Here is a 24,257-nt window from a genome sequence, read left to right on the forward strand (position 1 = left end):
AGTAAACCAGATCGTCCCTACTCTTTCTTGTCGACATGTTGGTGACGCGCGCCCCGCCCACTGGGTTAGTCTATCTCTTATAAGGTCCATGTACGAAGGTTGCTGTCGTAAGCTTTAGTACAGTTCGGTTAGCAGAAGTGGATGTGCTGAAGGTGTATGATGGCTATTAGTAATCTGGCAAAAGTTGCTAGATATGACAGACGGCTATATCCGTTTGTCATGTCCGGCCGGATTGTAAGTGTTTGCATCTATAGTAACTAAATCCTTTTAGAACTGGCGATTTGTTGACACTATCTAATCCTTGTAATTGTTCGGAGCCATAAATACGTTTTATCATGAAAGAAATAAATGCGCTTTACTTAAAAGAAATATTTTTATTAAATAAATTTTGAAAAGGGCATATGCTTTACTATGATTGCAGATTGCTTTAAACAACTCTTAATTTTTGATTATACAGACACTAGATATCCGGATCACCAATTACCCGGTCTATTTATTCTTCTTGCCAAATCAAATAAATTAAATCTACTATTAATTTATTTATGGTTCATAATTTTTCATTGATAAAAATAATGCAAAAAGCAAAATTACATACAAAGCAGTATGTATTTTTAGTCCAAAGGGGCTTTGTCCCTGAAGAACTATTGTTTACGTTTTGCGATTATGTGATGGTTCACTATAAAAGTCCGTTTCACTTTTCAAACTGTTCCCACCAAATGTTAGAGTCCTGCATTATATTTGAAGAAATTAAATAATGAAAAATCTGCATAAATATATGTATATTTTTCGCATTGTGATAAAACAAAGGTACATAGAGCCATTAAGGTTTGAATGACGTAATCCGACTGCGAATATGGGCATGTTATAAGCCCAAATTCGAAAAATGGAAATTCTTTTATTATCGATTTCATATTTTGTAAAACTTTAACGAATTTTTGATTAGCAAACTCAAGGACTTCAAAGCGAGCTATGGCAACCTTGTACAAAAAAATCATTTTTATCTCCATGGCGCGGGACTCTGTATCGGAAATTCTAAAGATATGCTCAATTTAAAACTATTTTGCAATATTGCTCTTGAACTGAATTTATGGTTTAAATGCGAAGAACGTGATATTTAATAAATAAAAGTAAAAGACAAAATGTTTAAAAAATACCTCTTTAGACGTAATTTAAAATCTGAAGCCTTTCAGATTTTCTTTTTGTAAATAAAGTATTTTTATTTATTTTATATTTAACTAATTTAGTTTATACTAAATTAGTTAAGACAAAGTATAATTTTAATTTAAACGAATGTGTACGACACGCTTGCAATGTTTGGCAGCTTATTATAAGAATTTTATTACACGATATTGTGCAAAGATTATTTATATGTTATATTAGTAATTTTATTTTTTATACTTTTTAATACCGATTTCAAGGAAGATCCAACATAAGCACTTCATTCTTGGACGGTTTAACCTATTTCAAGGTCTTAGACGTTTTTTCCTGCCGGGCTCCTACACCGGAGTGTTATACAATTTTTACAAGAACTTTCTAACAAAAATTTTAATACAGTTTCTATTGTTATTATTATCATAAATATGCGTTTGATTATTTACGAATACAATCAATAGAATTGGAACTTTTTGTTTGTATGTTATAAATTAAGAAAACGAAATGTATTCTGTTCAAAAACGTACAAACCGTAGTTTTGAAAAAATGATTGTAAAATTAATTCAAAACTTCTTTTTTCTGGCTTTCAATTCTGCAAATTTATCAATTGTTTCTTCGTAATTAATATTCTCCAACGCTTATTCTATGTATTATACAGTTAAAGATGTTAACTTTGTTTGACTTAATGAACTTCGTAAATAGTTTTTTTACGCGTTTGACACAGAAAACGATCTTTCACCAGATGCATTCGATGCAGACAAAGCTAAAACTACACGTAATATGACTTCCCTATTCGGAAATGTTGGTACAATTTTCGTAATATTTATAAATCGTAGCATATCAGATGCCAACGTTAAATTTTGGTTTTTTACAAAGTAACAGAAACTGTAACAGTTCCTCATTGAATTCTTTTATATCAATGTCTTCACCGCACCATATTTTTGTAATGTGGTTTCTTCAGATTCAATTGATACATTGTCATTTGAGTTTGTATGAAATGTTTAAAAATATTATTAATGTCTTTGTAAATTTTGCTACGTAGTTTTAGTTCAAAAGTTATTTTGTCACCTATTACGTAAAAGCAATTTTGTTTAAAGGCTTTTTGATCCTGATCATATGAACTTCTGTCGTTTTCATCATGATGAACTCTGCATCAAAAATATTCTTCCCGTTTTCGCGATCTTTTATTAGTATCAGAATAAGTTTTTATTTCTGACGCGTTTAATACCTCCACTTCTATTTCGGGAAAGAAATTTCTTAAACAATTGTAAGGTTTCCCTTATTTGCATAAAAAATTTATTTCAAGTTTGATATTTTCCTGAACTCCTCAACTTCTCCTAGCATTTTCTCTCCAGGATGTAAATTTAAAGTAAACTGAAGTGAGTATTTAAACAGGTGAATCTTTGAGTTTATTTAGAACGTATTTTCGCTAGCCAGCGCACGTTTCGTTACTATCTCGCTGTTACGCTAGTAAGCCTCTTGGCCAATTCGGATTATCGTCACGCCTGTTAGGTTTTTGTTGAGCCAACCTGTTAGACGTCACTTAACGTGCTGATCCAGCACTATTCTATCTTAATTTTGAATTGATTTATATTCTACATTTAAGTTTCGCCCCTAGTTGACGGTGTTTTTGCAAACATGAAGATCGTGCCTTTCTGCTCGAATTTGAATTAATAAAGGGTTACTTTTCACTCTTCTTCTATGCTGGTAATTCATTTACGCCTGTGCGAGAATTCGACAGGTTCATTTGAGGGTGTACTTCAGTTTATGTTGAATAACAGAGACAGATCTTACGTACTAACGAAACTAAACAAATTGTCAAAAATACTTGCCGCTAACGAGATTTGCATAGTGGGGTCCTGTAAGGATATACTGCTCGCATTTATTCTGGAAAGAATTTTATCCCAAATAACTGTTAATAAAATGAATTAATTGTTAATATTTTTGTTATTTCTTGGGATTCCAGTTTTACAGACTATTTCTGAGATTCATCTAGAGATATATCAAGTAAAGCATTTTTTTATTTAGTTGAACCCACAGTGAATTACTTTAACTGCATCAACTCTGCAAGACAACCTAGTAATGCATAATTTTTTGTACTGTAAAATGTTTATTATTTGCTGCAAAACGTTTTTCTAAAGTGCTCCATCTATGAGTAGACGCGGAAAAATGTCATAAACGTTCTCCAATAAATTAAAATGTGTTATTGCTTTCAAACATGATTCACTAGCACTGCTTTATATCAGATTTAATTAAAGTTAAGCAAAAAGAACGTAGTGGACTGTTTGACTATGTTTTTTAGTATGGTTTTGGAGCCCATGGTATTTTCCAAACCGTATTGTTGTAGCTTTGTCTTCTACAGTTGCAAATATCCAGACCTAATATTCCAAGATCCTTTAAAACTTCATTTTATAATAATTCTCCTGTGCGCGAGTAAATTGGTAAAAATCCAAAAATATCTCTGTTGGGATTCTATCTTCTGATACATAACGTAATATAAAAGTTAACTGGTCTACTTGTTCAATATCAGGGTAGAGTCAATTATAATTGAAAAATATTTGGCGGCTTTAACTTCTGACACGAATGATTCTAAAACGTTTTTATTCACTGTTTCAATAAATTCATCGCAAATAGTTGACGAAAGATAACTCACGCTGCTTCTTCCAGCTGACACAAAATTTTATATACAAAGCTAAGAACTCATCAAATTCTACCAAATATTCTTGAGCTCCTACGTAATTTCCACTATGGGAAGCAGAAAAGAGTTCATTATTGCCCCGAAATGCAAGAGAATATTTTAGCCCAAAACTTTATTGTTGCTACCACCCGTATCAATACTTTTCTCCAATATTTTTTCTTCTGAATACTATTTTTCAACGATACAATTATACGTCTCTCAACTAAATTTCTTGCCATTAGAATTTTAATAAAATGTCTATGATCAGTAAAAGTTTCGTGTTCTTGCACTCTTACATTTGTATTTTTCCAGTCAGAGTAATCCTTCTCTAAACGTTGTTCGTTTGATCGAAAATATCTTGCAAACATAGCAGTAAATTGCTTTAGATTTTGGACTGTACACTTACCATTTTCGTTCAACCTTTTTACCATGTGCTTTATTGCGAATAAAAATATTTTTTCTTTAATGACCGAGTTACAGGTTTTCCATCTTCTGTTACTACTATTTAGTGGTTTGTCTAAACGAAATATTTGATGGTGATTTATTTTTAAGCAAATAATGATGCGTGTGAGTTGTTAAATTTAGAGGCCACAAAGAAATGCCCAAATTTTCTAAAACTAAAGGATCATTGTTAGGTACATATTCTATATTTTGAATTTCTTCTTCATCACTTGCATTTTGTTTTCTCTCTACAATACCTGGTATGCCTTCTAAGTTTTTCATTTCTCTCACTTCAATTTCGGTTTCATTGCTTTCTGTCATTTCTGCGTGTACTTCCTGGTTTCCAGAATATTCACCAACTTCTTTTACTATAATCTTTGCTTCAGGCTGAACCTGCGCATCAATACTATCTGTTTTTGTATTAATAACATATTTAAAGAGAGCAATTTTTTTTTGCTTAATTGTTTTTCCTGCATTTTCCTCTTGTGGTTTCTTTTTTCGGCACCGGAAGATTTCGGTGACGATAATTCATTTTATATAATTTATTATATAAAAAACTACTTCAACACTTCAACTATCTAATCACTTCCATAAATTTAATATTTAGAGCCAAAAATCGTCTCTCTGCTCTTGGTATGTTTAATATTTTTATTAGGCCAACCAGCAGCCAAGCGATAAAGTCCCTGAACACTGGTGGTTCGGTCCGAGGTTCGAATCCCGCAAACGGTCTGGCTGCATGGGAGTTTTCGTGGTTTTCCCCATGTGTAAGTTGTTAATTCAAGCTAGTTTTCCTTAGAAAGTCATCCCTCCCTTCCTGGAAGTGCCTTAAGGTGAAACACGTAAATAATAATAATAAATAATGTTTTTACTAGACTTCTGCTCACTATGCAATACGCGCCTAAAATCACGCCCCACCTACAGATCAGCTAGTCAGCGAAATGTTGTTCATGTACAGTGGATCATTTATACCAGTACATCTTAATAAAAAAAAACCTGTAGACTTAGATTAAATTTAAATTGATTATATGGATAAACTTTTATTTACTTTTTGAAATAAAAAGAAATTTTTATAAACTCTTTTACATTTCTTTATCAGAGTTGAGGGTTTGACCAGGGCCCCCAAAACCGGGCCGTAGACATTTGTCTTATTTTCTATGCTAGGTCCGGCCCTGCCTTCATTTCCAGGAGTTGAAATAATTTTAAAAAAAAATTTCAGTATTTTTAGCAAGTAAAACGGGTGACATCAATTAGAAATTTTTTAATTATAAAAATATTTCTAAATTTTGGAAAATCAAGAATACATTTTGCTCCTGAAGATGATAAACATGTGTTAGATCAGCCTGGAAATCAATAGAGTTTTATTTAAAATCTGTGCCATGTTAAAGCTTTATTTTTATTTAATCCAAATTAAATGTTCCCTTATCAAGCGCGTAGCTTATAAGATTTAAATTCACAAACTTGCATTCCTCAGAAATACATTTTTAAGAATTATTTTCTTTTTCTCTTACTTAGTGACAAGAAAGTGTAAAATATTCTTAAAACATGCATCCTTCATATATTCGAAAAAATTACATATATAATTTTCAGCTTTATGTCTAAGCACTTTGGAACACTTTATCATTGCTACTATTCATAAATTTGATTATTAATATATGTTTGATTGATTCTTGATGCCAAATTGACATCAATGAATTAGCTACGTTATACAGAAATTACAATCAGCTCAACATCTTTTCTATGTTATGATTAAATGTTATCTGAACTAAGATGTATTTAAAATACAGTTCTGGCTCATCAGATATTCTAGACAAGCCTAGCAATGGCGATAATTCTGACGACGGATTTAATTTACCATGTATGTAGAATAACAATGGTGACTAATTAGTTTCCTTAAAACAGGTTAGAATTTGGAAAATATTCATTCGAAGTAAAATTTCTTTAAAAAATTCGAAATATTACATGTAAGCTGGCAATGGTTTGGACCAGAACTTAGATAACAAGAATTCTAAAATTATATTTTCAGGTGGAGTTAAGAAAAATTAACAAAATAATTTCAGCATTCGTGAATTTTGAATAATTTGGAAAATGCGAAAATATAGGGCAAATGCCTCACATAACTCTCGCTTGTATTAGTTCTGCTTTTTTTGCCGCCCAGTTGGTATAGTGGTTAGGGTAGCCTGACTGTGATACCTGTAACTGTGACTGCGATACCTGATTGTAACTGTCCGTCCCTTCATAGGAGGCGATGATGGCCCACCTCTTAGGTGCCTCCATAATAAAGAGACCATCACATCTGGCCTTGTAGTGATCAATGGACTGTGTTACACTGTAGCTGTTGACAATCTGCCATTGGGGGGGGGACGACTGGCCGAGCGGTAACGTCGCTGAACACTAGTAGTTTGGTCCGAGTTCGAATCCCGCGGACGGGCTGGCTGCATGGGTGTTTTCGTGGTTTTCCCCATGTCTAACGTGTATACGAGCCAGTTTCCCTTAAAAAGTCCTCCACGAAGGCATCCCTCCCTTAAGGCAGATAGCCCTCGAGCGCTTTGCCGTAATCTAATAAATCAAACCAAACCAAACCGTAATGAGGCTTTACTACCTCGCTGTGAAATAAAGTGGTGCTATGCACTTGTAATGAGTTAATACTAAGAATAATCAGAAATGTGTAATACATACTATTCTTATTTTATTTGAAAATTATAAAGTCATCAATATATATTCGTATACAGCTTTTAAACTGTGTGAATACAGCAGCTTTTAAACTATCGAAAATACTGATTGGTTTGCTATTAGGATTGCTTATTAGATTAATTTTCCTCTCTCTTTTTTCCCACGTTCGGCGCAACCGAGTGACACTGTATAAATTTGTAAATAAAAACAATAGCATATAAATATTTAAAGATATAAATTATAAAAGAAATTTCAAAGAATTAAAACATTAATTATATGTGAAGCAAAATATATAAATATGCCACTCATTCGATGTTATATTCATCTTTTATTCTCATATTTTGAACTAAAATAGCCAGATATGAATTAGCAGTACATACGTGTCAAATGTTGCAACTTATGTTGTTATTTGAATTCTTAAGATTCGAATACATTTAACGTATTACAATGCTTTACACCAGGCTGAAATTATATTTACTCTTCGTTAATTACATTAAATATTTTTATTATGTTGTATAGCTTTTTTCAGCAAATTCTTGCAGCTCCCTTTTAATTTATACAAAAACAGTAAAATATTATACTGAAAGAAAATATTTTATGTCGAAAGCTGGTATTTCGTTTCTTATCACGGACGCCAACCGACTGTATTAGAAAATTGTACAGCGTATCATTAAGCATTATTTTTTTTTTTTTTTTTTTTTTTTTTTTTTTTTTTTTTTACAGTATCAGTATAAAAGGAAAACGGTATTTTCCAAGGAATAATAACCCTGTTCGAAGTCCGCTTTTAACTTTTAAACCAGGTCAAGGTCAGTCCCATCATGCTCCCCTTTAATCGCTAGAATTAAAGCGCATGCTCTTGAAGTTACCCGTTCCCTTTAGTAGGGGAATTTCCATGCTTTAACACTGCTTGCAATCAGGTGGAATTATAAAATCATAAAAAAATTAATGTTTCCAAAATTAGGAAAATCAAGATATTTTTAAATAATGAATGATTGATTAAGTGAAATAATTAATTAAGAGTCTTCGACAATTTGGTTTTAAAAAAATACCTCTGAACTGAGATTTGAATTTATGCAGCTTTTAAAATGAATAATTCTTAACAGTATTAAAGAAAGCAATAAGCAAGGATTAGTTCGCCTCTACTAATGTAAATCAGCATGTATCAAACCTTTTTCAAGCAAGGACCACTTACGAGTATATGAATGAAAATATTCAACTTTACTCTTGCTCTCCTGCAAAAGCAATTTTTATATCCTTGAGCACAGCACATATTGTAATAACGAAAACATTCGGGTATCATATTTCAAAGAAAATATTCATTTTGACCCTCTCAAATCCATCTGAATGATGTTTTTGCGTGATATCTGTACGTATGGACAGAATAAAGGACTCTTTTTCCTAAAACGGACTGTAAAATGCAATCAGAAGAGATTTTTCTTTTCGTGACGCCTGTACATATGTATGTATCTCATATAACTAAAAAATGAATAGGCGTAGAACGTTGAAATTTTGTTATGAGACTGCTATAACATGCAGTTCTGCATCTTGCTTTTTTTTTTTCGTTGCAATCGGCTTCGTTGCAATTTGTATACGTATTCTATCGTTATAATTAAATTCCTGTTCCTTGAAGATGATATATGACAAAACTTCTCTAATAATATATATACAGTGTGAGTATACTAGAAAATTAAGTCTTGATTATCTTATCTGAGGAAAACGTATAAGGGAAAACAGATGTGTAAAATTGTAAAGCAGACAAAATGTTAATTTAAAATGTTTGTACGGGAATACGAAACAAGTCATAACAATAGTGTAAGCTTTAAAATTAAAAATAATATAATACGTGGAAGGTAAAAACACGAAGGAGAGATGTAAATAGCAATAAAAAAGGTAAAAACAAAATATTAATCTCCCTTGTTTATCATTTCAAACAGAACGTGTCAAGGGGAAGTATTTGAAACACTAAATCTGGTCGACTAATGAGTTGCGAATAATATGTTTCGTTCCTCGGTGTAATTTGAGATTTTAACCGTTTTAAATAAATTTCCGTTTTTGAAAAATAAGAACACAGAGAGTCTTAAACTGGTCTTCAACCAACGCTACATGTCATCTGTACTATGAGAGTAAACAAAGGTTCGCCACACTATATGGATACACTTGTAATATAGCCACATTCATATAACACTTTGGAAAAACCACGAAACCCTCATGCATCCAGCTCATTTGCCTAGAATCGAATTCAGTTCGAACTACTAGTGTTCAGCTCGGGCGCATGCACTGAGAGCATATTATGATGTTTTACTATTTAAATAAAAATTTTATGTCTTTTTATTAAAAGCTATCTTTGCTTTATCATTTTCCGCTTAAGTGCATTTAGAAACCCCTAAAACTTTCTAATTTTAGAGCTCTGAATAATACGCAAATACAGTTCCTGTTCAATAGTTGTACTGCAATATTCCCTGTTTTAACATATCAGATGGAGGCATTCTGAACCCAACTACGAGCAGTTACGTTAACTGTTTAAAAAGTGAATTGGGGCGATGTGAGAAGCATAACATTCCTTACTCTAATATAAAACGTTTGATTTTCTGATATCAGGTTATGCACTCAAATCAAATTGTAAATAGTTATTGTTAGCCAAATTTAAATTTATTCTGTGAAAAGTTTTTAAAGGCAATCCTTCAATGAGTTGAGAAATTCCAGCGTCCTTCCTAAAATGTTTCTTTTTTGTCCACTTACAAGAAGATAAACACCAGCATAAAGCAGAAATTACTTCAGTGATAAGATGAGAACTGATGGCAGTCGTAAACATCCCCGATATCACCGAGGGGCAGTTATATGTCAATTCCATTCGCGTTAACTGTTGACACTAGAGAAGGCTGCGCAAGTGATACTGACAGATCAACAGAAAATCAGCTGTAGATAATCAATGAGTATATGATGGACAGTAATAAAACCGTCAAAGATCTAAAGCAATAATATTTTTAGATCTTTGCTGAGATGAAGACTGTGAATTTTCTCCCTTTGCCTCGAAATTATTATCTTGACATTAAAGAATTAAGTGAATTCAGTTAAATAAATCTGCAGGTAACAGTATTTCCTTGTAACTGATAATCAATTATTAAAAATAATACGTACAAAACCAACAAGAACGAAACTAATTTTTTCTATTTTATATTAAAATGAATTATGATAAAAATTCTGATAAAGTTTAATTTTTGCGTGAATAAAATAAATCTTCTCTGCAAACATAAGCTTCTACTAGACCTACTTGAAAGTCTGGTTAGCGACTTCTCGTTAAGACTAGAAGATGAATTTAACAGGAAAAGAGTGTAAATGACCCTTTTAATCGAACTCAGTTATTTACCGACGACATGGTTATACGTACTTACAATTTTACCATCCGTTTGTGGTAAGGAACTTAAAGATAATGGTAACAAGCCAAATTTAAAGATAAGGTAGTAGTTCAAGACAACACAAATTAATCTAACCTAACATGTTGACTCAGAAACCTACACTGGATTGATATTAAACTTCGGCGGCAAGAATGTGAAGCCGAGATTCAGAATTCAAACTGCTGGTAGAAACAACAACGTGCGCATTTAAATAGTGAAAACACACTCTGACTAATCTTTTCGTTACTTCAGTTTAAATACATTCTTGTTCACCCTCATTTACAATCTCGCGAGAAAACGCGAGAGAAGCAGTAAGTGATAGAAAAGGCTAACAAATTAAAATATCTATTAGTAAAAATAATATAAACCTTATAAACTGAAAGCTTTTACAACAAATGTTCACTCCAGTCTACTAACTACTGAAATAAAAATCTGTAAGGTATTAATTACTTTATTCTTCTACGGTAGCATAATAAAGTTATATTAACTACAGGTATAAAGGATTGAAAAGACGAAGATTTACGAAATTTATAATAATGATCTTTAATCACTTGGTATTATTTACTATAAAAATTAACCAGTGGGATCAGTTGGCAAATTAACTGGAAACATCCACTGAAGTGTTCACAATATGTTGTAACGAAAAGCAAAAATTTGATAACAAGTCACGTTTTCATAATATTTAAAATACGAGTTCCAATTTCTAACATTTTGCGCATTTTGTGTAAAGAATTTTTATGGTTAGCAGAACAGCATGTGTATTGTAAAGACGAAAAACGTGAGTGTATTGTAAGCATGTGTATTGTAAAGAGAATTAGGAAGTAATTTTTATTACTTCATAATTCTCTCAATATTTTTTGTGTTAAGTACGATTAGAAGAATTAATAGTGTAGAAAAATTTATCACTTCATTTCTTCAGTTAATATCAATTATAACATCAATATATTATTCAACTAATGAACAATGATGAAAAGCCAGTTCACGTTACGAGCTAGAAAAATATTAAAAGGATGGTAGGTTATTTTTTTTTTTTTGTGTGTGTGTGTGTGTGTGTGTGCGTGTGTGTGTGTATGAACGAAGCCACCACAACTGTCTGCCTAATAGAAGTGACGCTTTCGTGAAGAATGTTTGGAGGGAAACTGGATTGTATTCATGTTACATATTGGGGAAACTTCAAAAGCTAATCATGCTGCCATCCCGTTCGCCTGAAATCGAACTCACCAAGTCAAACTACTAGTATTCGGGATTTTTAACCATTCGGCCATTGATGGGGTTTAAAAAGATGGGAAATTATAAATGTCTCAGAGATAATGTCCTCTTAAGTTTTAAAAATTAAATATTAAACATGACTTCAGGCCTTCAACCTTTTGGGCTACCGACCCGCATCGTTTGGAATTTTTTAACGCCAGCTGTTTTTTATAGACATATACATCTGTGAGCTTTATACATATTTGTAATACTTTATACATATATCCATATATAATACCTAATACATATATACATATATATGTGTATGTTATAAGTATTTTATATATTAATATGAAATTATGTTGAATTTATTTAATTATCTTAAGGATTTTTAAAGAGTATGTACTTTAAAAATTTATTTATTTAACGCGGATTCATTATCAGCAAAAACTTCAGCAGTCTCAATATAAAGTAACAAAATATATTAATTTTTCGTTTTCATAAAAATTGCAAGAATAAACGTAATAATAGTAATAGAATGCTAGAAAAAATTATGATGCGACAAGAGTACTTTAACATTACTTACGTATCAAGGTATTTTGAGTTAAATGTAAAATTAAAAGCTTATCGGTACTGTAATTAAGAATTTGTCAGATGTCGTAAATGGTAAGTTCAAGTTGTCAACTTTTTATCAGTTTTTCAAATGTAAATCTACAGCAGTAAAATTGTATTTTATTGAATATAAGTTTGCAAAAATATTATGCGGAAAAAAGTGAAACTCACGCATTTAATGTATGTAATAACAGTAGATAGATAGACTATATTTAATCTTATATTATCACTATAAAATGATTTCCCCAACTGCGGTGATCTTATAACCTTACTCCTCTTCCCCACAATACCTTAAACCCCTAAAGGGCCAGTATTGCAAACTTAGAGAAATAGTGCTCTTCATCTTTGATATAAAGTTACAATGAAACAATTGCATCGGAAAATGTTTAACTAATCACACAAGAGAAAAAGAGAAATATTAGCATCTAAAAAACATTATGCAACTACTAGCAATACATATAAAGAAATATTGATATGTTTAAGGTAAGTATTTGGAACTTACGTTTTTAAAATAATTTCGGTTACATGTATGAAACATATACGATTTACGGAGATCATTGCCAATGTGTTCGTATATTTTCACAAATTAAAAACTAAAGATTACTAACATTACAAATTAATTTTTAACACCAGCTCTTGTTTTTAGTTACAGAACTTCTTATATTAGTATATAGTGAATATATATATATATCTATATATATATATATATATGTCACTATTCCTTACGAGTCAGCACTAATGCGGAAACAAAGTAAAATATCAAAAGTACCCTCAAGTAAAGTCACAAGCAGGAAACATCATACGTGTCACACTATGACACTGCAAAAACAAAAATTTATGACGCAAATATCTTCTGAAATACATTCATTTTTCTGGTACTCTTGGTTGTTGTAAAACCAACATTGGAAGGAGATAAAATTAATTTAAAACTCTTTATTAAACTACCTCAAGGTTTCCTTCGGATATTGCGCGATTTCAGTTGCAATCTACCACAGTAACTAGCAAAGAGAGTATTGAGATATAAACAAATATTAGCATGTTATTTTTCTTTATGCATGTGAAAGTTACTTTTATGCTTTTTTATACTACACTCTATAGAGCAATAAAGTTACCTCGATTACTTTTTATTTATAATGAGAAAGCGAAAGTGATGTTGGTTAGAGCAGCACAACTAAATCTCTTTTCAAATCCTTTCCTTTAAGGTTACAACTCGGCTAACAGCCTTTTGCATACAGACCTAAATTTTATTATCAGAATTCTCAATTTTCTTCCAAAAATAAATTATTTTCAGCTTTGGCTTAAAATGAGACTTTTTCTTTTCGCTTCCGGAAACTATATTATTACACAATTGTTTTAATTTTAGTTTATTATTGGTGCACATGCTTTAAACATAGTGAAAATGAATCTCTGAAGTATTAAATATATGAAATTTATAAAATTACTCTAATATTTTGTAAAAACAGGTATTACTTAAGTGGAAGGTTTAAACAAAAGAATTTTCATACTTATTAATTGATTAATTTAGAACTCTTAGAGGCCATTATGCCACTGTTACTGGGCTATTTCTGTGTATTATTAACAAAAGCTTCTGAATTAGTTTTTGCATTTTTTAGAAGATCACACAGAAACACGAGCTAAAAAAAAGTGGTTTGGTGAAATGTTTCGATACGAAATGATGAAATCCTGCAATTTTAATAAATCGCTTTATGTGCTAAATGCTCTTTATATTTTAGTTCTTTCAAATTACTTGCGCTTCATGAGTTACATTGTAAAGAAGCTTCCACGTTAATTGCTAAAAAGAATTTCTTGAATGAGAAATGTGGTAAAGATTATTTTAGTTCTCAGCAATAATACATGTATATGAATCAAATTTATGTACACTGATTCATTAAAAATGTTTAACAAAGTAAATGTATCCCTAAAAAAATGCAAAATTCATGATTGTTTTTCTTCAGCGTGGTATTCACCAAATTCATCACCGTGGGAACATATTCCGCACCATTAATTTAAATCAAGACTACCATTTAATTAGAATTGATTTTATACAGCATATATACAGATTTTCTTTATTAAGTGAAACATTTTTAAAAACTGTCCTTCAGCGTATATATTGTTTGTTGGCACAGATGGGCTTAAATGACCTTGAAGTTTTATTTCGTATTCCATATTCCTTTGAAACTATAGACAGTTCAGAATTCTAATTTGTATTTTGAGCAGAATACTTATCAGTGTACTTCTGCTTAAATTCTAAAGGAAAGTAGCATTAAAGTTATTTAAATATAAAAAAATTAACAAGTACTACCTAAATTATAAAAATAATATTTCGCAGATTTCAATTGCAAAAAAAAAATATATATATATATTTTTCGTGAAATCAAAAAATCCTCTAAAATTCAAGGAAATGGCACCGCTGTAAAATTATCGCCCTCTCGCCACTCTAAAAATGCCAAATAACGATCTTCATTCGTTGTTGAGGATCTTGACCTGGTCTTCTCGATATGGATCTAGTGTCCTAAATTGTTTCCACAAATTACAGACGAACCTGGGCGTTACATTGAGCTTCCTGCGCCTGTGATTAGCTTGCCTCCAATCTACCGACAATTCTGCATCTCATTCCATCATCCTTGCGTTCGTGGCTATTCATTTTATCTTATACCTTATCAAATTTCTAAATCTAATTCTTGCGAGAACCACAGCTAATGTTGCGAAGCAGAACTAACACACAAATCGCCGAAAACCCCTCGTGTGCTTATATCCTCTCTGCTACCACAGCTCAGCAGTTAATGCACGTGCAAACTTACATATTCGACTCTAAATATTTCTTTAATCTTTCGGCGGCATAATTAGTACCTTTGATTCCAAACGTTTCGTAAAAATAGACATAATTTGTAAATTCCCTTAATTTTGCACACGAGTGTACGTCTTGTGATTCAATTTTAGCATCCCGTATAAAAATGGACTCTGAAATACAGGGAAATCTCGGAGTACAAACGCCTCTCTTCACGAAAAATCCGGTTCACGAACAAATTATCTGAACAGGAAACGCCTCAGATGACGAAACAAGTCTTGAGTTTTGAACACTCAAGTCGGCAGCATATGATTTTTATAGGTGTTTTTAGGTAGCCTGCGCCATAAAATTAGTAATCAGAGACTTCTGGAAATAATATCATTTTAATAATTTTCCATTTCTTTTCATTAACAAAACCTGGCAGAAACTGACTTACAGAACCGTGAATTTATCCTAGAGGAGAAACCTCTAACCAGATTGGATTGCAGGGAGAGGCTTTGAAAGTTTTAACACTTATAACGTCTTTTAATTATTTATGGTATCGTATTTCTAGCCAAAACTAGGAAGTTAGCAATGAGAATGTGAAAGTTGTTACTAGAGGACCATAAAAACGGTTTCAACAAGAAAGAGCTAATAACAACTTCAGCCGTAGCGAAAAAAAAAAAAAAAAAAAAAAAAAAACTGGAGGGGGGGGGAGTAAATGTTTACAAAATTAGAAAAAATATTACCCTAGTTTCTTGATTGGCGAAATTTGTGCAAAATGGGACAAGATGCAAAATTTTGACCTATCGATACTCTCATGATAAATCAGTAGCAGGCTTCAGAATAAGCATTTTCAGTGGCAATGACATATCTCACTTCATAAACATTTTAGCCCACCAGCGGCCGAGCGGTAAAGTCGCTGAACACTGGTAGTTCGGTCCGAGGTTCGAATCCCGCGAACGGGCTGGCTGCATGGGTGTTTTCGTGGTTTTCCCCATGTGTAACGTGTATACGAGCCAGTTTCCCTTAGAAAGTCCTCCACGAAGGCATCGCTCCCCTTAGGCAGATAGCCCTAGTGTGCTTTGCCATAATTAAATACACCACACCATAAACATTTTAAAATGTAGGCAACATCAAATCATATTACGCAAGTTTTGAGGGAAATAGAGGCTCAGGGAATCTCAATTAGGGTCGTGCGATGCTTATAGATAAAACGTTAAAAAAGAATGCCTCTAAACACAATTACCTGATGCTTTTATGGAAGCAAATTTCGTATCCAAACACCATCATTTTCCACTTATGCCATCTACTCTCTTTTGTACAGGTACAGTAAAATTAAATTCAATTTTTGTCTGCTTTATCTGTTTAATATTGTGATTTAGTTTTTCATTTATACTGACTGATCTCCATTGGTTTTAGGTTATGAACATATACACAAAGTATTGTTGTAAAATTTTACGTAAATACTATAAAATCATATATGATCCAAGAATGAATTAATCCATTTTATATTGTTTCCTATTGGGAAAAAATTGTTTCGGCTGACGAACAACCTTCAAGGATGAATTAAGTTCGTGATCCGAAGTTTTATTATATTTTTTGCAAATCTGTTCATTAAAAAACACAAAACGTATTCTAACAAAAAGAGCAATTTTTTTTAAAGAAGTAGAGTTTGCTTGCCCAAAACAGTAACATATTATTCATAAATGTATATATTACAGCAAAAAATAATAACTTGCAAACTCTAAAGCTCTACATACTGCGATCTCCATGTCTTCGAAAAGCATCATACAATTTAGATGAAATCAGATTACATGCAATATTTAAAATTTGGGCTCTTGAAGCAAAATAAAAGATACGCTATGAAATTCTGTATCTGTCTGAGCTTTTTAACTTTTTAAAAAATAAAAGAATAAGGGTATTTCTTTTGAATCAATGTTTTTGAGTGTAAAATGCCGTCGCGATTAATAATAAAATATAACTCACTTATTTTATACATTATATTGTTATAAATTCAAAATATTTACGTTACGAACATTGCTACAGAATATAAAACTTGATCATAAATTTTCTAACTTTTAAGTTCCAATAAGATATCTCATAATAAACGAGGTTCATTCTATTCACAATTTAATATCCAATCTTTTTTAATCATTTATTAATAACTACGAAAATAAAAAGTTTAATCATATTTTTCATTTTGAAGCTGTGAAAACTTTTAAAAGATACATACTTTTACACTATTAGTGAACTTTGATGAAAACTAGCTTATGTTCCCGAAGATATTGTTTTTACATTAATATTAGCAATTTACGATTTCCTTTCGAAACAAGAAATAATCTACGAAAACATGATCTTATTTAAAATTTTATATCTATTCCTTTATTGAAACCTATTACCTGAAAGTTTCACAATAAAAAATGTTATCAAAATTCTTAATTATACAGAAATTGCGTAAAAATTAATCAAATAGCTGCAGTAAAAATTACATTTTAATATTATACTTATTCTAAATCATTCTTAATTATTTTAAGATCGGAACTTTCTCTCAATAGTTAAAAAGAAAGGCATGTATTTCTTATTCTTCTTAAACTGTAAAATAAAATGAAATATGAAAAAAAAAAAAATTCAAAGATGATTTAGAAGAAGCATAAAATACTGCGAAGAGTTTTTAACTCCATACGAATGCAAATATTTATCATAAGCTCAGTGCTAGCAATATCATTAAATATTTTACATACATCGTAAATACTGAATATTTTATATTTTATACCGTACATTTTATGGTATAAATATTAAATATTTTGGAGTCAAAGAAGAATTAAATATTCCGTTGCAATATTACCTATGTAAAAAGGATTTTAATTTTTATTATAACACGCTCTTATGAAAAACAAATGCTTAGTTATTTGTATACAAGACTACATTGCTATGGAATATTGCTATCGTTTTTTCTGTCGAGTAAACAACGAAACGTTTTTTCTGTCGAGTAAACAACGAAACGTTTTTTCTGTCGAGTAAGTAACGAAAAATAGTAAGGTATATGTTTCGCTTACCTGTGCTCTTTCAGCCGCTTCTAAAAATTGTACACGACTACCTGATGAGCTCGCTGATTGGCTGCGAGGGAAAAGTATGTTTTCCATTGAAGCTTTCTAGAGGAAAGTGTTCAACTGTTGGATTTCTCAGATGCGTCACTTCACTTGCACATGGTTTTCCCAAAGTTTAGTTTTATAACCAGAAAAATTACTGTTCTTTACGCAGTCGGATGTCCGTTTATATTATTTAAATGGCTAAAGAACACAAAACTGTAGTTTAAAATGTTTGTTTTAGATTTCCGTCCGGCCACGTAGTCACTCTGTAGGAAATAGGCTAGGAATTTCAAGTCATTCACTGACTGGAAAGGAGTGATGTTGTATATCCCCGAAACGCAATGAAACGAAAAGTGCTCACGTCATTGTTGTTTCTTCTTCATTTCATTGATAGATTTCCCCAGTTTAATGAAAGTGAAAGAATGCCGTATGCAGCTGAAAGTAGGAAAATTTTTACAAATGAACCATTTTGCATTTTGAAATATATTTAAAACATTAAACATAGCTTAATTTAGAACTTATGTATTAATTAACATCGAAACTTGATAATGGCTAAAATTAAAATTTGAATTTAATGTATTAAAGTTTACAAAAAACTCATGCAATGCTAAACTAAGATAAAATATTTTTTCCAAAGATTAAAATATATTGTAAATTTAAGTTGAAATTTTGATATTTTTAAGACAAATTAACGTTGGTTTTAAAAGTTGATTACAAAACACTCTTAAACAATAGCTTTTTTTCTACTTAAAACAATTTATTAGAACAGGAATATTAGAAATTATTATAATAACTGTGAATTTACTTTTGTAAAAATGAAATAACATTTTGGAGAACTGTCACTCTTCTTTAAAATCATGTTATTTAAATAAGCATAGTAAGAGTTTTAGTTGAGTTCACAGATACGCATTCAATTTTGATTAGAAATTGTAAATTTTATGACAGTTAATTAGTACTCTACGCAATTTTTGATCTTTTGATGGTCATCAATCAGCTCAGCTCGCATTCCAGTAACGCACCGCAGAGGTTGAAAACGAACAGACCTCACATTACAAATTCACCACTAACAGATATCGCGCGTATTGGGAAAGAAAGAAGAAAAAATAATTAAAGAAATTACTCTAAAATAAAAGTAAAGTAAACAAATTAATAATAGACCTAGTCCCTTAATTAGCAAAAAACTATTAAAATAATAATTTCATTGCATTTCTGGATCGAAATCCATATTGTCAAACCACTTGGAATATTCTGCACAATTAAAAATACTTTTAAATTCTTTCCTCTATATTTACGCTTTTGATACAATTAAATATCAAAATTTAATTTAATATTTATTAGATCTATCTCATTTAAAATATTGTTATTCGAAGTTCCACTGTCTGCCCTATTTTTTAATAAAATGATACTTAAAATGTAATTTTTGCGAAAAGCAATAAAAGAAATTTTGTAAGTGATATTTATTATAAATTAGAATAAAATGAATCATTTATCTGAGTTCTATCTAGTTCCTTATGTTTGAAAGAATTTTCGGACTTCTGTTAGATGTCGTAATGCAACTTTATTCATATTTAATCATTTAGTCTCTCTTAAGTCTTCTCTTGTTAAATTCATCATAATATTCATAAATTTAGAGATATGTGTTTGTTACCACTTTAGTTCCATATATTCATATAATTATATCTTAATAAATTTTGCATAAAAATATTTAATGCAATGTTATTTATGAGTTTAGATTCTAAGAATGCTTCAATGCTTCATTTTATATACACCTGTTTTGTAACTGTGTTATGATTGATTATTAATAGAAAAATGCGCAGTAGGATACGTAATATTAAGATAGAAACATCATTTACTTTACTTATTTAAGTTTACTAGTTAAGGCTTAATTAATCTTTTAGTTTAAAACAACGTTTAAATTCCTATACACTATTTGAAAATCTTTGCGTTAAAACTCGTTAATCTTGCGTTAAAATATAATAAATTTTACATATCATTTTGAGAGCATAAGTCATTCATAAAAGCCATCATAAATCATTTACCTTTACAGATTCGAACGTGCTTCTTAAGGATGTAAGCATTATAACTTCATTATCATTTTTAAAAACAACGAAGAAGCTTATTTTCAGGTATAGTTATGAAAAAAGAAAAGTATTCGTAAATACAAGAAACACGTAATCAATAGATCCGATTGATATATCCATAAAGAAATTCAGAATCTATTAGGTAAATTTTTTCATTCAATTAATCAATTTTTTCTTTCACACATCATCAAGAGAGGCCCAAATAACTCCGGAGATAACAAGAGGAGAAACTCGGTAATGCGCTGATTAGGTGTCGATGACGTAGTAAATATAAGTACACGCGTAAAGACTACGTTCGTAAATAATAACCGTAAGCTGGCCGGAAGCGCAAGAGCAGATTCAAGAGACCGCCAACTCAGTGATGCAAGCGGATCATATTTGGTGCTTTATCGCCCAAGGCTTTCTCTTGGCGCTTTCATAAAAATTATTTTTATATCTTTCTGCAAGTACAAGCTAGACTTAAAGGTCAACCAAATATGAATTAAACAGAAATTATTTAGTCGCAACTTTGATCTCATTTATATAAAATAATTACCTAAGTTTCTTTGATATTTGATCTAGATTTAAACATACCGTTGAGGTAAAGTTCAATGAATTATCTGTCCGAGAAATTTATAAGTTGAGCAGATAATTGCAATAATTTAGCTTCTTTAGTGTGAGAAGTAACTCCTGTTGATAATTACGCGTAGCATTCTCGAAATATAATTTAGTCTTTACAAAATAACAGTTCTTAAAATGTTAAATCTTCGGGGTTTATGTATACAAGATACAAATAGCTAAGATAATTAATTTTAATTCGAAGTAGCCTATTAACTATTTTTGTAAATTTTTTTATTTCTGTTTTGCATCCTGAAAACAATAACTGTTATAATAAGTCGCTCTGAACTACATTTTCAAAACTAACTCTTCTCACATAAATTTTTTGTCATTCATTTACATAACGCTTTACCTAATAATAATTTTGCATTTTTCGGGCAGTTCAAGTAACCATTCAAAATTACGTTAAATACAGCTGAATCAATCTTAATCAAATCATCATTTGCAAAGTACGCATTTCGTCTCTGCTTCTCTCTCATGTAAAACTGCTGCTTTTGCACCCTCTTTCTTCGAATACAAAATATGCAAGAAGTGTCCGCATTATCATTAATGTAAATAGTACTATTTGTGTTAATTTAGCTAGATTTCAATCAAAAATATTTTATAAGAATATAACACATGCATTTGTCCCAACAGCATTTAGTTCTTCATCTTTTACTTCACCAGCATATAAATCATCTCAAATACACAAAAACGCAATCCCACGCTCGGCACACACACACGAGCACATGTAGTTTGAAAAGTTGTGATCATTTTAAGAAATTGTTTAATGAGCTTTTTAATCAACTTTTGAAGAGAAAAAGCATTAGACTGAAAACTCAGTGCACAAAATGATATTTATCTTATTTTCAGATGTGATTGAAAGTATTTTCTTCTGTGTAGTAATATGTTCTTGGTTAATAAAAAAGGACTTAATAAAAAAGCTAGACAAGACGAATCGCATTTTTAAAATGTATCAAAACAAAATCTTTTTCCCCGTCCAGGAAAGTCCTGTTCTATATCATGAGGTAAACCCAGGACTTACATCATGCAATACTATTTACATTTCGCTTATAAAGAAATCGAAATAAAAGATAAAGAGGCTTCATTAGAAAAAAAAAAAAAAAAAAAAAAAAAAAAGATCATGAAAACTGAACAGGTATTTTACTTTCTCGGGACGTCTTTATCAGGAGTTGTGTGTCCAAGAAATATAAAAATATTAAAAAAAATTCTTTTTACATTATATCTGACAGAAATAGCAGGTTTATAAAAAGGATAAGTGATAGCTAATTTAAAATATTGAAAATAATCTATAACAAAGCAGATGTTAAGAAGTGTGTGTGTGATTATGGTAAAGCCTCGAGGGGGCTATCTGCCTAAGAGGAGGGATGCCTCCGTGGAGGACTTTCTGAGGGAAATTGACTCGCATATACGTTACACATGGGAAAACCATGAAAACGCCCATTGCAGCCAGCCCGTTCGCGGGATTCGAACCTCGGACCGAACTACCAGTGTTCAGCGATTTTACCGCTCGGCCGCTGGTGGGCCAGATGTTAAGAAGAAAACGATAAATGCAGTACAAAACGTTTTATATAATATTCATTTTTTCAATTTTTTTGTAAATCGTTTATTGAGAGCAGCTTGTGTTTTTCCTCTATGAACCTTAATTTTTGAAATGAGATATGTCGTACTTCAAAAGAACTGCAATTTATCCATAACATTTGAAAGCTCTGATTTAGAAATATATATATTAATATGTTGTATTTTCAAAGAAAATACAACATATTTCTAAGTAAAATGAAATAGTTAGAAAAGAAATAAAATAGTATTGTGTTACATTTTTACTTCTGTGAATTCTATGGAGGGAAGAGGAAATTGAGAAAACTGTATTCTCCTCCCAATTCCTGAAGTTAAATTTAGAATCAACCCAAGGGAGTTAAATATTTGTTTCGTGAATTTACTTTCTGGCATGTTAGAGTTCCCATTTATTAAAGAAGAAATTCATAAAATTAACTTTTGAAAATTAAAATCTCTGCTATATTAATACAAAAATTAGATTTCAATTAAGGTAAAAGAATTTAAATTTAACAAAATATTTTTATTAAATCATAAGTAATTTTCCTTTAAATAATTAAATATTGTAAATTGAAGGAATCTGCATGCCTCTTTGAAAATTAAACTGTATCGTCTCGCATTTTGGGGAAGCATGCAGTAATTCGGAACTCTGAATAACTAAAATTAGCATTCTGACAGGAAAACCGAAAGGGAGAATGACAGTAAAGATATTTAACATAAAATAACTGATTGGATAAAATAAGTAAATATCTTACTAGGCAATTAAAATAACTCCTTAAAAAAATAATTGAGATGGACTACTTTATAACGAAAATATCGTTGCTTGAAAAGAAGACTGAGATGATATGACTTCAAGAAACGTATAACATTTTTGTTTTTTGAATGAATGATTTTTATTACAACTTAGTGACTAAATGTACACTATGTATAGTTCAGACATATCGCATCAAATTGTATAACCAATACATCAGACAGCAAGCGTAGCGGTCGGTGAATCTGCAAAATATTCGAGCAGTGTTCTAAGGACTTATTCACTGTGTAATTATGAACTGATTATCCTCTATGTGGTAAGAAATGTATATTTTGAGGCTGTTCCCTGACGGTCAACAGTGTTCAATTTAGTTCTTAGTTCTAAATATATTTGAAAAGTGTCCAACCAAAAATGTCTTTGAACCCTCAGAAAAAATTTTCTAATTTCTAATTTTCTAATAAATTTTCTACTTTCGCTTGTAGCGTATTATCTTGAAAAGAGCATTTAATACAACTCGGATAGTTACAGCAAGACAGAAGCATTTTACTGGCGTATCAGCATGTTGTCATTATGATCGTTTTACTTAGGAGAAGTAACTGCTGTTAATGCTGATGGCATCATTAAGCTGTTATTCTAACCTGATGAGATATATGACTTTTACATATACAAGATTATGAGCCAGGCTATCACACTGTATCCCACTCTATGATTGCGAGCACTCAGATAGAAACGAGACTTATTCCTTAAGAAGTTGCTGTTGCAATTTCGATTAGAAGTTGGACTGGTATAATACCGCTACAGGTGTTCACAACAATGATTTGGAATGATAAGCAGTCTTCATCAATGGTGAAATTTTAAAATTATCCCAAACTACTCTAGAGTAGCAATTCGTATCCGTATTTTAACCCCCAGTTCTTCCTATAAATTTCATTTATTATTTTGCATTTGTAGATACTGGGACAGTTATACCGGTCATTAGACTTAATAGTAAGTATTTTGTGAATTCATTCACCTGTCACAGAACGTTTGAGATTATTCATATTTCTTATAAATACTATCAATTATACTCTTTTATAGAAAGCAATAAAAGTATTTAACAGTTGTGATTGAAGAGGGCCAGAAAACCAAAAAATATACTGGATTTTTTTTACTCCTACCTCTAGACTGACTAAAAAACTACAATAAGGTATTTCTCTCCGCCTTCTTAATACGCCTTCGTACTTTAGTGATCAGCACTTTCGGAGCGTATTCGAGAGGTCCGTCATTCGAGTCCCGGGGAA

General features: G+C 31.0%; 1 protein-coding gene across 1 annotated transcript in view; it reads right to left on the minus strand.

The window, feature by feature from the left end:
* LOC118190582 (sodium-dependent proline transporter-like) overlaps positions 1 to 20,359 on the minus strand; it is a 258,842-nt gene extending 238,483 nt beyond the window's left edge. Inside the window, exons 1-2 of the mRNA XM_085816989.1 lie at positions 20,034 to 20,359; positions 17,962 to 18,429 (exon numbers count right to left, since the gene is read on the minus strand). Of these exons, the coding sequence (XP_085673115.1) occupies positions 17,962 to 18,048 (87 nt within the window). The 5' untranslated portion in view covers positions 18,049 to 18,429; positions 20,034 to 20,359. The remainder of the gene's footprint in view (positions 1 to 17,961; positions 18,430 to 20,033) is intronic.
* Between the last annotated feature and the right edge of the window lie 3,898 nt (positions 20,360 to 24,257).

This window comes from Stegodyphus dumicola, chromosome 5, assembly GCF_044657685.1.
Source record: "Stegodyphus dumicola isolate Sdum_Otavi_A_Nest chromosome 5, ASM4465768v1".
Lineage (NCBI taxonomy): Eukaryota > Metazoa > Arthropoda > Arachnida > Araneae > Eresidae > Stegodyphus > Stegodyphus dumicola.